The 16,676-nt window shown below is 32.4% G+C and overlaps 1 protein-coding gene across 4 annotated transcripts in view; it reads left to right on the top strand.

Annotated features, from left to right (window-relative positions):
• The window catches only part of PLD5 (phospholipase D family member 5), a 427,293-nt gene that overhangs the window by 392,713 nt on the left and 17,904 nt on the right, over positions 1-16,676 (top strand). For all 4 annotated transcript variants that reach the window (XM_074262516.1, XM_074262519.1, XM_074262517.1 and 1 more), the window contains 3 exons: positions 5,989-6,186; positions 9,648-9,784; positions 12,039-12,207. In XM_074262516.1, the coding sequence (XP_074118617.1) occupies positions 5,989-6,186; positions 9,648-9,784; positions 12,039-12,207 (504 nt within the window). The remainder of the gene's footprint in view (positions 1-5,988; positions 6,187-9,647; positions 9,785-12,038; positions 12,208-16,676) is intronic.

Here is a 16,676-nt window from a genome sequence, read left to right as displayed (position 1 = left end):
ATGCACTGAACCATCTAACTACCTGGTCCTTTTCTTGGAATATATCTAGGAATATGGGGTGTGAATCTTATTGGTCAGGAGGGAATGCTGCAAACATTGCAGCATTGCAAATGACTATGTATACTCTTTTAAATTTTTAAGATGCCTTTGAAAAGCATAATGTTGCTGAAAATCTTGTCACCAATCCTCACTATATCAGCATCCTGGTACATTACAAACATGATTCTTATTTGGCTAATGTGAAATATGAACTAAAGAGAAATTAAATGGGGCAAGTCACACACTATAGGAATGAAAAGGGGGGGAAAGTGCAAACCTTATTTTCTTTGAGGCAGCTAAGAATCAATCCTTTTGTTTTCTATCCCAAGAGTCTAAAAATTCACCTTGCAGGTTGAAAGAAAATCAAGTTAAGCATCATAGTAATTGTATTCCTTGCCATACCACAGTATATAAATTAGCTGGAAATTAAGTTGCTTTCATTTACAAGACCTTTTTTCTTTGCCAAGGATATTAGAGAAAGACATGTTTGTGTTAATATATAATGGTGAAAAAAATGAATTATAAATCAATTTGTTAATGACGAATTGAGCTGTGATTATACTAGCTCAGATTAGTTATTCTGAAACATAGCAGAAATGCAACTAAATTTACCATTCTTTCCATTCTAGTACAACAGTAGATGCATTCATTAAATAGCAACAACTAAACCCAGACTTTATATTCTTACAGAGAAATCTTTGTGAAATCTGTAGTAATTGTTAATTCTTCTCAAGTTAGTGATTAAAAGTCATTCATTTTTATTCACAAATTCTTTTCTTTTCCATTAACAATCTTCTCTCAAAAGAATATTTGAAAAGAAAAACAAGAAAATATTTTCCTCACATAAGTTTGTTTGTTTGTTTGTTTGTTTGTTTTTCCCATCAACTGTTTTGCCCTGTCTTAAAACAAAAATCATTATGGTCAAGTGTTGACACACTTAGGGAGTCAGGGCACTGAAACTGTTGGATAGTATTTGCTGGTAATAGCTCTAAGGACATTAACTTATTTCCTAATCTAAAATGATCTAGCATATGTAACAGTGGCAAAGTGTTATCAGAGTTTTTCAACTACTTCATTATTTCTCTTCCTCTACTGACTCATTGCTAAAATGGGTTTCTTGGAATATGCACTCAAAGAGCTCTAATTCTCTTTATCCCTTTGTTAGCCTTGAATCCCCAGCCAGAGACAAAGTTTCTAGCAAAATACTTCAATGTTAGGAGTGTCCTTCTCTTTTATGGGTGTGTTTCCTCTTCAGTTGCTTTTTGCCAACTGGCTTCCCACTAAGTGTACATTGATTAACAAAAGTCAATGGTAAACACAGTTTAAAAAGACAAAGTAAATACCAGATATAAAGAAAATTGTACCAACTTTTGGCATGCCCAGAGGAAAAGTGTTAAGAATCCAGATGCATCATGCTTAATTGACCCAAGAAGCTTTGTTCCCAGAGTTCTTTCCTTTTTCTCTATGGTTGTTAACTTTGCTTTTTTCTTCCTAGCTCTACTTGGCTTCTTATAGCTTTCCTTTCCCAAAAATTTTATTTCTTATATTTGCCCTATAAGGAGCTGTATTTCTTTCTTCTGTCTTCAAGGCCTACAGAATTGACTTTTAAAGTTCATCTGGAGGAATGACTTATAACTCTTTACCTGAGGACATTATCTTTTTTTTCTGATTCATTCAAGGGATTCATTCAGAACTCAGAGAGAATATCTGACATGACCATATATTTTGTTAGTAACTTATCTGTTTATCCAGTCCTTTTTCTGAAATTAGATTTATGAAAATGTAACTTCCTTACATAGACTCCAGATTAGCTCATGTCTCTGACAGAGTTGATAACATATCAAAAAAAATTATTAAAATAATTGTAATTAATTATTTCTAATGTCTATAGTGGTAATTACAAGACAAGTGCTGATGGGATACCTCATCTGTAATTGCAAAATAGGTTGAATTGAGAGAAGAGAGAACTGAGTATGGGATATTCTCTTTGTAAGTACTTTGCTGTGTGACTTAAAATGGCATTCCATATATGTCTGTATTTTTAAAAGGAAGTCTGGTTCATTGAGTTGTGACAAGATATCTTCTGTGCTTTAGGCACAGAAAATGTGAAATGTTCCAGATAATTATGACTGTCATGAAGTCAGTGCATAGCTACTTCCTTGCAACCAGTGGTGGTCAATATATGCGGACAGAAACTTGTTTAGGTGGAAATTCTTTATATTTGTTAAGTCACAGAAAGGGTTAAAGAAACTGTTTGTTTGTTTGTTTGTTTTTGTCCTACTGAATGGATTAGAATTGACCAGTTAATATCTACTTGATCTTCATTGAACTGCCCTTCTTTCTCTTCCCTTTCTTTTTATTTCTACTTCATTTTTACTTTCTAAAGAATTCAGTTTTGTCTGTTTTTTAAATAAAGCTATCCAGTGTGGTATAGTGAAAGAAACATTTGGATTCAAACCAATCACATTTTTCTGTCCCATTTTAGGTTTTTTTTTTGTTTTTTTTGTTTTTTTTTTTTTTTGCAGAGATACTGGAGTGGTTTGCTGTTTTCTTCTCTTGCTCATTTTACAGATGAAAGAACTAAGGCAAAGCGGTTTTAGTGACTTTTCCAAAATTGCACACCTGTTATCAGGCCACATTTGAATTCAGGTCCTCCTAACTCCAGGGCTGGTATTCTATCCACTGTGCCCTTAGTTATTTATTTTAAATCCCAATATAAGGCAGAAATGAAATTTTTCCTTCATTTTCAATATTCAGATGCCTAAATTATCTGAAATCTCTGAATTTGAATTTTTTTCTGATTTTTCCCTTCATCATCAAAGAGGTTTATCTATAAAAGTGAAATTCAATCTTTTGTAAAACTTTGAATAATCAGTTTCTTCCATTTCTGTACAATCTCTTTAATCTTTCCCCTCTTTATTGCCACTTCATTAATTAACCTTCACTATAGAAATGGGCTCCTACTAGATATTTCTTCCTCCATTCTCTCCCTCTCCCCAAATCTTATGCCATTCATTCCCAAACTAATTTCTCTTATTCACCAAAGATATGTCTGTCATTACTCTGTGCAAAAATCTTCAAATTCCCCATTCCCTACTTGTAAAATTTTGAAAACTTTGTCTCCTACTTAAGATCCTACACAATTTTGCACCACCCTACTTTTCCAGCTTTTATCACACTACTGCTCGCCAAATACCTCATGCTTCAGGCAAATTGAATATTTCTTTATCCTCCAAACAGGATATCTTGACAAACAAGATAAAATAACATCCACCAGAAGCTAGAGTTCTGGTCCTATTCTAGCAATCTATACCTATATCTAGCAATGGTAATTCAAAGAGAGTTAAATTATAAAGATGACTCTTCAGGGTTCCCATCCTTCTTTCTCTCCCTCTCCCACTTTGAAAATAAATGATTCTACTTTTTCCTCACTAGTGAAGATCTTCAAGTTCAGTTGTAAACATTTCCTTTTCCAGGACTCAGTAGGACAGATTCCTTTCTGAATATGAATATCTGGAAATATAGTTAGTTAGAGATTGTAGAGGTAAATAAATGTATTGGTAAGTTAGCTAAGGAATTTTATAATACTTCAAATAGCTATGGTGATAGGGGTTGCATTGAATTTAGCTATTTCTTTTTTTTTTAAAGGCACTGAGATAATAACTGACATTTAGATAAGATGAAATTACGGTAATGAGATGAAACTAAAGAAGTGAAATTCTTCAGGCACTTTTAAGAAAAAAAAAATTAACATTTTGGATGAAATACTAGGATGTGGCAAAAATCTCTTGTCAATAAAGAGGAAAGGAACATTTTATAGCCTGACATTTAAAACTCAATTGTACTCTGCACTAGAAACATCCCTTAGGACACCAACCCTGAACTGTGGCAGCCAAAGGCTCCCCTGCACCCTGGGATCTTAGACTCCTATTTGTCTCTTTTCACCTCATAAAAAAGATTAAGAAGTTGTATATACCACGCTTGAAAACTTGTTTCTTGTTTTTTAGTCAGAGTAGATAACATATCAAAAAAATTTATATAAAATAACTAATTAATTACTTCTGATGTATATAGTGGAAATTACAAGACAAATGCTGTGCTAAGTACTTTACAAATAGATCTTATTTGACACAGTCCTCATTTTGGCTTCAGAACTATACAAAGAAAACCACATTTTGAAAGGAAACTTCAAGGAGAGATTGAGCATTTTATTAAGGAGGCAATCTGACAAACTAAGACCATAATACAGTTTAATGTAAAAGAAAAGTTTATATATCCCAAAAATCTCCTACCTATATCTATATCTATATGTATATATATACATAGATACATATATATATATATATATATATATATATATATATATATATATATATATATATATATATATACATACATATATATATACACTTACCGCATGTATTTTTTGATAAAGTGGCACAAGCCTCCTTGGTATTTATCCTCAGAGAAGACACTCACTTCATCTCTAGACTCAGACATTTTCATCAGCTGCTTCCCATGCTTGAAATACTTTGCCTCATGGCTTTCCTGGCTTCAAGTCCCAGCTAAAATTCTATTTTCTACAAGAAGCTTTTCCTGATCCCTCTTGATTCTAGTGTCTTCCCTCTATTTCTCCAGTCTATTCTGTCTATAATTTGTTTGTATCTAATTCTTTGCATGTTATTTCCTCCATTACATTGTGAATTCCTTGACAGAGGAACTATTTTTTTATCTTTCTTTAGATTCCCAATGCTTAACACATTGCCTGGAATATAGTAGGCACTTAAATATTTAATGGCTTTCTAAGGAAGTATAAAAGGAAATTTTCTGAGGAGTTGGAACTATAAAATAAGTGAGGTGCTGTCTTAGAAATAAAGCTTGAATTGCCTACATTCACTTCCTCACTTCTTGGTATCATTTCCTGATCCCTTCAGTAATCTCTTTCTTTACCCATCCACTGGCCAGGGACAACTGAGACAAAAGGGATTAGATCAATGACACAGAGTTCTCACTGGTAGAAATCCAGAACTTTCAGCTACAATTTCATTTTATCTTTTAACCAAGTAACTGAGTATGACAGAAAATCTCCACTTCTTCAATGACTATCACCATATATGCTTCACAGCCACATTTTTTTTTCCATAGAGTCCCTCAAAGATGAGAAGTGTTTCATTTTTGTTCTAGTGCTTCACATAGCTTTATTTTATCCCCAGGACCTATCATAATTCTTGCTACATAATAGGTATTTAATAAACATTTTAAATTGACTGATAACATAGCATCTATGTTCATCTTCCCTGGACATTACAGCAAACTGAATTCGTAATTGATTAGTATTACTATTTTTCTCTATAAACAGAGTATCAAAGTTGATACATCAGAATATAAATTAACAGATAGTTGTCGTTCATCTTAAACATAGCTTCATTCAAATAATTATTGAATTTCTCTACTATAGCCTTTCCAGTTGCATACAAAAGAGAATCCAGTAGTAAGTCCTCTATTGACAAATACAAGAGGTTTTGACTACTGTAGCCTTTTAGGGTGGCCAAATCTGCAAATAAGCATTCATAGCCAATACAAAGAGCTTGCCTGCATTTTTAAACAATTGGTCTAATCTTTTAAAAATTATACAACAGGAAAAAGAACAAATTATCTGCTTCAAGTTGCAAATGATAAGGCTAAATGGAGACTTTAATTTAGCTTACCCTTCTTGTCTATGTAGCCACCTGAATATCCAGATGACTTTTTCAATAATTTATATTTGTTTATATATTTGTGTCATGATACATTTGTATATTTTTCATAGCATGTATTTGCTAATCTTGTCTATTTTTATATACCTAAATGACAGTAGGTATGAGAAAGCAATGAAATTCAAGCTGATTTCTTATTCAAATAGATTGTGAAAGATGGTGACATTATTAATGACTTCCATTTTAATTTCAGATGAAAGAACTTGGTGTTATCTTTTACAACTGCAGCTGTCTGGTCCTAGATTTACAAAGGATATTTGCCTTGTATAGTTCATTAAGATACAAAAGCAGAGTGCCTCAAACTTGGTCAAAGAGGTTATATGGTGTATATGACAATCAAAAAAAATTGCAACTTCAATTGAATGAAACAAAGTCTCAAGCATTTGTGTCGGTGAGTTGATATCCTTATCAAAAGACCTGTGCTGAGTTCCTAACTTATGTATTGCGCTATTAATGAAAATGTTCAGTTAACTTAGATCTAGACCTACCCCTTGAGTCTTTTTTGCTTTTTCATGATTTACTGATCATATGGTTTAACTCTTATTTAATATTATTTCAAATGGGCTATTTAAATACATGCTACAGAATATGCTTCTATTTGAATGTTGTTTCTCTTTAGCCATTAGGCTTATTCAAATCAGTAATTAGCCACTACTTGCTCTGGCCATATCTTACTGGAGTTCACACTATACTTTTGATATTATTCAGTTGTTTTCCAGTAATATCTGACTCTTGGTGACTTTATTTGGAGTTTTCTTGGCAAAGATAGTGGAGTGGTTTACTGTTTCCTTCTCTAGCTCATTATACAGATTAGCAAACAGAGGCAAACATGGCTAAGTGACTTGCTCAGTATTGCATAGCTATTAAGTGTCTGAGGCCAGATTTGAACTTAGTCTTGCTAACTTTCTGTGACTCCTAACTAACCCTAATACTATGCTAGCTCAGTCTTCACTGGCCATTGAAACCATATGCTATGTCCTAAAACATTATGTGATCAAGATAAATAATAAAGATACTTTTCATCATAAATAATAATTTCTAATTGTACTGATTTACATATTCTATGATAAAATTTTTCTCTGTCACAACCTGTAGAACTTCCAACTTGAGAGAGTTCCTTACTTTGATAAAATTATATAGGACATGTCCTAGATTTTTATTTTGCAACAACTTTTTTTTATCTTTTACTAGAGAAGTTAAACTAAATTCATATCTAGGAGAACTCTCAGTACATTTAGTGGGATCTCCTGGATTTCCAAGGTTGCTTCTGCAAAATCCACACTTTGGGGTGGGACAAATCTCAAGATTGGGTTTTGTTGGTACTAATGATGGTGGTTTTTCCTATCAAACTTCTGATGAGACAGTGTCATTTTCTATAAAGATTTTCCTTTTTTTAAAAAATTTCTCTCAGGTTCATTTTTTTCATGACAATGCATATATTAAGCAAAATCGGTTCATTGCTGACATCTCAGCTAGTATCCTTGGAGATTTACAGATGTTACAAACGAACAGCCTAGTAACAAACACTTGTAAGACCTTATGTATCAATAATTCTGAACTGTTAGTAACAATAAGTATTTTCCATTGTGTCAATAATGCATTAGAAATTCTGTAGGATTTAACAGAAATAATCCTTCATGTTTGAACTATTTCAAAATGGTTCTCTATGCTCTGGTTTTAGTTAGTTATTGGCCCTAACAAGACTACAGAATACAAATGCTCAAAAACTCCACATTTGGCAGGCTCAAAAAAATAACAAAACTTCCTAGTAGTTGCTGTTTTCTGTTAAAAATTTCTATAAAACTGTGTATTGGGCTACTTTTATTTTTGTGCTTATTTTATAATTTTTCACTTTCCTGAGTAAATATAACCTTATCCTTTCTCTTAACTTGGAGGAAAGGATTTTATTTTATTTTATTTTTACACTTTTTTCTGAAATTAGATGAAAACAAGAGCGATTGAATTTCTTTCTCACTGTGTTTTTGTTTCTATTTTATATAGTCCTTGAGAGTCTGTATTTTGTCTTCCAGGACAAGGATTAGGCTCAAGGTCTGTTTTGATTGAGCTAGGTAGGAGGTGGATTTCATTTCTTCTTGTTTATTACCCAAATCAATCATCCATCAATGTCATTTAGATTAACATGTATTGTGTGAGTACAAAATAAATACAGAGTAGAATTTAGTGAGTCTAGAGAGATATCCATTAAAGAACTGTTTGGATTACTTTTTTCCAAATTTGACATGGTTGTGATTTTAAAAAGATGCTTTGGAAAAGAACTCTTCAAAAATCAAAAACAAGTTTGTAAGTAAAGTGAAAGCCTGCTGTTACAAGGAATTTTTTCATGTCCCATATGTATAGTAGATAGAATCCATTGATCTGTACTGGGAAACAGGATACCTGGATTGATTTAGAAATGAGCTTCCACTGAAACAGTTGATTGGAAAAGCTTTTTTACCTAAACCAGCATCTGTCGCTTTCATTCTTTTTTTTTCTGCTTTGGATAATAAAAATGAATTTAAAAGAACATTTAGAGAACTAAGGAGAATTGCTAAGAATTTGGATGCCTATTCTTTGATTCAATTACAATTTTTCCCATGTTTAAGCAATGGTACTCACTGTGGCTCTGAAGACACTTTAGTAGTTATTACTAAAAGTCACATCTCTGTTGTATGCTTTGTATAGACCAATATAGTGAAACATTCCCTTAATGAAATTAAGGGCTTTGAAAAGCCAAAGATATAAAGGAATACCCCTACCTCCTATGTAGCTTGACTCTAAACTAAATATTACTATGCTAGTTAATAGTTATAATCCTTTCTTTTCCCTTAGTATCTCCAACACCATTGACACTTAGCTCTCCTCCAATCTCTCTGGCAACTCTCTTTCACTAGTTTCCCACTCTACTGATACAATTTTTCACATCTGAAATTTTTATTTATCTTTGACTCTTCATTCACCTTTTTTAAACATATCTGTCTCTCCTATCCACAGTCCAAAAAGTAAAGGTAGAGAGATCAAAGGGAGTTACACACTGACCTACTAATATGACCAGCAACTATGTTAACAAAAAGAATTTTAAAAGCCTCTTTACTCATTGATTTGTGGTTAATTCCACAGTTTCCCTCTAGCCCCAAAACAACCAACCAAAGTGGGCACTAAAAGTGTACTCCATAAACATGATCTTTGGGTAGGAAAATGGCTTAGATATTGTTGGATTAAGGTAAGAAAAAAGAAGCTTGTTGTGTGAGTCCCAATGAATAAGCAATGGAAGAGTTGTAGATAAAGTTTTTCATAAGCTTTTGCTATATGTGTCTAGGTGAACTCAATTCTAGTCTCACTGCTTCTTGGGGATATGGTCCAGGTAATCAGGCTTAAGGATAGTGATCTTTCCAAACTTTCAGAAAAAAAAAATGTGCCTTCTTGGTATCAATACCATAGAGAAAGCCCTGACTACCTCGCTATAATTATAAGGCTCTGGATATAGACTAGTAGAGTTATGTGTCTTAACATCTAGGCTCCAAATAGATATACTTTTGGATACTTCCAATAGATAGAATACATAAAAATTTTTAAAAATGTAGTTAAATATTTTTATGTTCCCATTAGTACAATATCATTTCACACAGCCCTAGTGAGGCTAGTAGTTTACCCTGTTCTTCAAGGGATCAAAGACTTAGAATAACTTGCTCTCTAAAGTTGACTAATGAGAACCTGATTGAGGATGAGGCAAAGTAAATAATCCAGCTATTACCAAAACTTAGTAAGACTCAGCTCCTAAAAAAGCAAAAGAGGAGAAAAGCCTTAAATTACATATTTTTCTGCTTCAATAATTTGATTTTTTTATCTTTACAGAATTCTCCTAAAGTATTTTGCCCTAAAAATAGGAGCTTTGACATAGATGCTATCTATAGTGTAATTGATGATGCTAAGGAATTTGTGTTCATTGCTGTAATGGATTACCTACCTGTCTCTAACACAAGCACCAAAAGGTAAGTCCCTAGATTCTATATCAGGATCACATTAGATGAGGGCCATACTTGAGAAGAGATATTTGGGAATTAACCTTGGGCACATAACTACTATAGTGATTTTATTGAGTTTTGTAAAATATTTGCAGTGACTTATCCACATGGACTTGCCCCCCAGGTAGAACATTCTAGGAACCCAGTCTTGCTCTGCAGAAGGTATCAACATGTTTTCCTCTGACCTGTGAGCTCTTTGTAGTTGAAAGACCAAACTGAGCAAGAGTTAGGGATGTCACAGCATGAGATGATAGCCACCAAATTTAGAATTATCTGTTGAAATGTTTCTAAAGAATATGCTACCTCTCAGTGAATCTTGGAAGCTTTGCCTTGAAAGAGGTGATAGTTTTATGTCATTCAGTGCAAGTTCCATCAAAACCTGGATTTTCATAAAGATATTTTTAACTTACAGGAGAAAAACTTTAAAAAAAATGTTCTCATCAACTTTATCCATCCCTCTGTGGGAGACACAGAACACCTATGTGTTACAAATAGAGAAGTTTTTCAATAATTCATCATTGTTTCAGCATGCAAATAAATGGACTAAATTTAGGAATACAATTTATGCCAAAGTCTTTGAGAAAAATCATTGCATAATAAGCTAGATTGGTGTCCATATCCTAAACCTTCCAATAAAAGTTTTATTTTTTTGAGCTTATCCAAAATTTGATGCCACAAATGCATTAGATATTCATTTTAATTAAGAACCAGTTTACAAAATTAAATATAAATTTTAAGAATAGAAATATAGGCCTTTTTTCTCTTGGAAAACAGATTTCCAAAATAAATTCTTTAGACTTAAGAATTTCTTATGACTTATTCTTCATATCTACTTTTCATATTTCTAATCAATCTAAATACATGCAAATTTCTCCTAGCTTTATTATAGGGTAATAAACAATATTTTCACCAGAAAATGAATGCTTTGGATGACAGATTGGTGTTGCCCATAAAGGTTACATGCATGATTGTATAGGTTTGTGTAAATATAGCTTGAAGGAAGGCATAAATAGACATCTCTGGAATCTGATCTATCCCTTTTCAAGAAAGATTTTTATTTCCGCCTGAAGGGGAAAGAAGACTATAAGACTGCCTATTCTGCTCTCCTTTAAGTCAGATACTGGGATAAATTATATGTGTTTGTTACCCTGAATATTGTCATAATAGAAGTGTTTTTTTTTTTTTAGCTTCAAGTAACTTTCCTGTTTCCTAATTTTTAAAAAGAAACAGATACTTCAAACTTCTATAAAGAGACTAGACTCCCTTCCCACCAAATGTTAATTACATAAAAGATCATAAATAGTTGAGTGAATAAATTATTTTATCCAAGCAAATAAACAGAAATCAGTGAAGATATACATATTTGAATATACCAGAAAATATGCAAAGTAAATTTACTCAGTAAGTGGAAGATAGATTTATATCTATATACATATATAGATACACACACCCCTGTATCTATCTAATGAGACAGACTCCATGATTTTACCAGAAGAGAAATTTCCCAAAGTCTCTAACCAAGCTGGAACTCAGGGACACATTGACAAACCATTACCTTTACGTGTGCTTGCTTCTTCCCAGAGCCATTTGTTCTCTCCACTGAAATCCAATGGGGATGTAGTAATTGAACTTTGAAGTAAAAAATCAAAAGCCCTGGTTTTTCTTCCTAACTCAGAAATCAAATTATATAATATTAAGCTACTTATCTAACTATTTTGTATCTCAGTTATTGTGTTGTTGATTGTTATATCTGTATCCTTACTCCTGGGACAAATTCCCTTTAGGAAAATATTAGAGCTACAGAGCAAAGAACAATCCTAATCAGAGAACATGACCACTCCAGAAATGTTAGGAAGAAATGTTAGCATTCTTGTGACAACTGTACCCTCTGGCACAGTATATTATCAGCAGAGGGTGGCAAAGTATGGGAGTGACATATCCATGGGAAGAAACAAGTCCCTTCCTTTGGGGGACAAATTATGCTTCGTTTCTACCCTAGAACAAAAATAAGCATGCAGATTCAGATGCAGCAGGTATATCTGCAAAAAGAGATCAGAGATAAGATTAGTTCTAGTTTCAGAGAATGACAAATCCATTTATGGAATTATTTCAATCAACAATTATAAAATCAATAAATAGCCATCCTGTTAACAGAAATTCAAGTTTTTCTTTGATATATTGCTTTCTTTTCATTGAACTAAAGAATATGGTTTTTCCACAGAACTTACTGGCCAGATTTGGATGGGAAAATAAGAGAAGCATTAGTTTTACGAAGAGTTAAAGTTCGACTCCTCATCAGTTTCTGGAAGGAAACAGACCCCCTCACATTTAATTTTGTTTCATCTCTTAAAGCTATTTGCACTGAAATTGCCAACTGCAGTTTGAAAGTTGTAAGTACCAGACCTACTGCAAATTTTCATAGTGTGTTGAATGTTCCTTTAACCTATTCCAACATTTTTAGTAATAAATCAACAAACATTTAATAAGGGCTTACTATGTACTAAGAACTACAAATAAAAGATGAATAAGATGATGATAATTATTTTTAATGGTAAAAGAACTTCAGTTGTTCAAGCAATACTGGAATTTCAATATTCAAATCAATTCAAATCAAATCAGTGAACACTTATTAAAGAACCAACAATTTGCACAACACCAAGGATATAAAAATAAAAATAAAATAATGTCTGCCCCCAAGGATCTTCCATTCTACTCCAAATATTTGTTCATATTTTACTTTTAAAATTATGGTTTTGTTAACTTACTGATCAACTTTTTCTCATCAGACAATAGTTTGGAGTTATGTAAAAAAAAAAAAAAAATATATATATATATATATATATACACATACATATATACCGAAATGGGTGCTATAAGATTCTTTGTTGTTCTTTTATCCACTACTCAGTAAAAATTCCTAGTAACTGATTCCCTTTTATTCTTTACTTTTTCCTACTATTGATTCTAGTTTCAAATAATAGTGTCAACTCACATTTCTGTTTCCTTTTGTTTACAAAAGACTCTCCTCATAACAGCATTGTGAGGCAGTAAATACACATTCTGATATATTAATTTTACAGAGCAGTAAACAGGTTCAGAAGTTACACAACTTACTGAGAATGAGTTACACAACTAATAAATAGCAGTCAGAATGAACCCAGGTTCCTCTTAATTCACTATTAGTGCTCTAATATTCTTTCTAATAATTGTCCCTCTCATAAAGAGATAGTTTGATCCTCAACATGCCAATAAACTTAATCTTAATTCCAGTGTCTCATCACTCTAATAGCCAGATCATTCTTACTATGCAATGTGGAGAAGGCCACAGTCCTAATTTCTTGGATGACAATTGTATCCTGTATTTGCACCAAATTTTATTTCTTCAAAATATTTCCTCACCTATTAACTCATTTTGTCATTACAGCAGCTCTATACCTGAAGAAATGAAAGCACATATATATGAAATAACTATCACATGATCATATAGTGATGCCAAATCTGGAGCTGGAGTTCAGGATCATTGCCAGTTCAGTGGTCTTTGAGCATCACCAAAAAGCCTCTCCTATTATTTCCATTTTATCAGAAATTTTCCATCTACTTAAAATATTCTTATTTTTATACAATTCCAACTGTAACACCACAATAATTCTAATAGCTGAGGGTCCTGGACAGAGATAACAGAATTCACATTGAAAAGAACAACTCTCACTTTTATTGCCCTACTGAGACTAATCTTTGTTCCTAGTGACTTGGTACAGGTTCTAAAAGTCACAGGCCATTCTTAGGAGTATATTGATAAGAGGATTCAGACACAGAAAGCTTCACAATTCCTTCTCATCCAGGCAAGAAAGTCTTTTTTAAAGGAAAGCATTCTTAATCTATTTTCAAAACCTCAAGTATTGGTATGGCTCAAGTAAATAAAAAAATAAAATAGCTAACATTTATATATATCACCATGCACTGGGTGCTTCATAATTATTATCTCATTTGATGCCCACAACTTTGAAAGTTAAGTGCTATTATTATCCCCAATTTACAGATATGGCAACAGAAATTGAGTGACTTGCCCAACGTACATAATTAGGGAATGTTGAGGTCATATCTGAAAGCCACATACTGAGAGACAAGGGACACTTTACGCTCCAGGCTCAGGATAGGACAAAAGAGACAGCTGATGAGAACTAAGAGAGAATGTAAGAACCTTGAAGAACTACCTGCACTTACTCTGACTTGGAAATTATAAAGTTCTAACATAAGGTTTAATATCATCAGCTTCTACCAAGTTGTCTATCAAGTGAAAGTGTTTTGTTGAAAATATCAAATGCCTCTGGTTAAAGTTTTTTGAACTCTATAAGGAACTTAATCAGTTTGGCTTTTATTAAACACAAATGACTTCATTACTTAAAGCACATTACTAAGTTTTTATCTTGGCAATAGTTAGTTTGCAAAGCAAAGACTATAAAAGGGCCTCTCACTGAAAACAATCCATTAATTTCAAGAACGACTACAAGACTAAATGGAAAAAGAGTTCACTTCCCCAAATATCTATATAATTACACAAGGAAAGCTTTTCTATGAAGGCAGACAAAGAACTAATGATTTCTCCCTCATGCCTATCCACGAAAGAGGATGCATTAATGTCTGAAAATCATAATGTGTCCATAGGACACAAAAGATAGTTGGCATCCAGCAACACTATACAACTGCCTTTATGGAGGAATGTTAAAAGAATGGATATAAGTGAATTTCATAAGGCCATCCAAAAGAGCTAGATTTTAATTAAATAAATCATTTTTGAAAGCTCTCCATTTTTTGTCAGCTACAACATAAATGATGATCATATTTCAACGACTAAAAAGTCTTTGTTCTAGGAATTTATCAAGGCTAGCATAATTTAATTTCCCCATATATAGCTATATCTCCTCCCTTTGGCCATATTTGATTTTTAAGAGTAAACAGATTCTTACTAAAACCTTATCTTGTCATTCCAATCACAACTTTCATTAAAACATTTCTTTCTACTTTGTCCAAATGTTCACTATATTTTGAAATAATGCCTTGCTACAAAATAAAATAAAATAAAATAAATCAAATGAATGTTTTGGTAATGAATTGAGTTTAAAATGAATTCTTCTAGGTAATATTCATTAGTACAACATCAATGCAATATGATGGTGCTCTTAGAATCAAATATGAATTGAGGGAAAAGATGTTTAAATGGCCTTTAAAACTTGTCAAGGTTTATTTGCTATATATTAGCAAATTATTATGCCAATCTGAATATTCTTACCAAATCTGAGAGAGCTATAGCAAATGTCAGGATACTACAAATTCTAGAGTAGAAACAAGTAGAAAGTGAGAGAGAAAAAGAGAAAGCTTGAAAAAATATAAAATGTATCTGGGAAGACACTATGTAAAAGCTATTAGAATCATTTTTCCTCCTGGCAATTTTATTGTTTTTTCAATTACTCAAAATTCAGCTTTCTTTTCATGATCTCTTCATTTATATTATGGCAATCCTTGTGTATATTTTCCTTCTAGTTATGCTTATTTCATTCTGTATCAATTCACAAGAAACTTTCTAAGTTTCTCTGAATTCATCATTTCTTACTGCACAGTAATATTCTATTATATTCATATGTTCAATTGTTGAAAGATACTTTTTAATTATTTACTGCTATAAGAATGTGGTTATTCATATTTTGGATGAAAGTCCTTTCTGGTTTTAGGGTGTTTTTTTTTTAACTCAACTGGAGTATATAACCAGGAGGAATTTTGTTGGGTCAAAAAGTATGAAGAGCTTAATCACTTTTCTTGCATGATTCCAGTTCATTTCCCCAAATGGTTAAACTAATTTACAACTGCACCAATAGTGCATTAGAGTGACTGTCTTCCCACAAGCTACTCAACATTAATTGTTGATTTTTTTCCCCAAGTTTCCATGGAGTTATGAAAAAAATCTATAAAACCTCTGATATAAAGAATGATAGTCAAATCTGACTATTTTCCAAATGGCAGAGTTAATCTTGAGTTCTTTAAATCTATACTAGCAGGTTTTACAAAGACACAGGATGGGTAGAGAACATAGAAGATGGTTGTATGTCCCATCTGAGAATTAGCATAGTTAATTATAGAGAAGTTGATAATGAAAATACTAGCCACCAAGTAATAAACTGTCTTTTTAGCTATATCATCTTATAGAGGATATCTCCTCAAACAGAGTTTCCTCAGGTACTAAGGAGATATTAAGCAGTAACCAAATTGAGTATTGACTACCTAAACATCTCTGCTTTTATCAATAAAAATGCAATACAACAAAATCATATCAAGTGACAATAATTGATATATAGCAATTATCTAATAAGGTATGAAAAATAAGATTATATATAAGTAATAAATGGGTTAAAATAGTCAAATATGAATGCAGGAATTATCTGCTACTGTCATTATCAGTTATTAATTGGGGTAGATTTATAAGCTATGCTGAGTTATGCTATAGCACTTCAAACTTGAAATTGAACAATTTTTGTGCAAAAGCTAAAATGATCATAGATATTATATTTGTCAACTTTATCATATTAGATAAGTAAGTACATTACATTAAGCTAGTTTAAAAAAACAACTTTTAAAAAATGAAATATCTTGAAAACAGTTACAGATATCAATTAAAATTCTCTAAAATTTGATTTAAATTTAAGCCCAGTGTGGTAGTTCAAGCCTGTAATGCCTACTTCTGGTAGGCAGGAGCTGACATATCTCTTGAGCTCAGGAATTCTGAGCTTCTGTGAACTATGTTGATCCAATGCTCATATTAAATTCAGCATAAATATGGTGAGCCTCTCAGAGCAGGGGTCCACTG

This window comes from Sminthopsis crassicaudata, chromosome 4, assembly GCF_048593235.1.
Source record: "Sminthopsis crassicaudata isolate SCR6 chromosome 4, ASM4859323v1, whole genome shotgun sequence".
Taxonomy (NCBI): Eukaryota; Metazoa; Chordata; class Mammalia; order Dasyuromorphia; family Dasyuridae; genus Sminthopsis; species Sminthopsis crassicaudata.
Note: the sequence above shows the minus strand (reverse complement) of the source record. Positions and strands in the feature narration are given on the sequence as shown.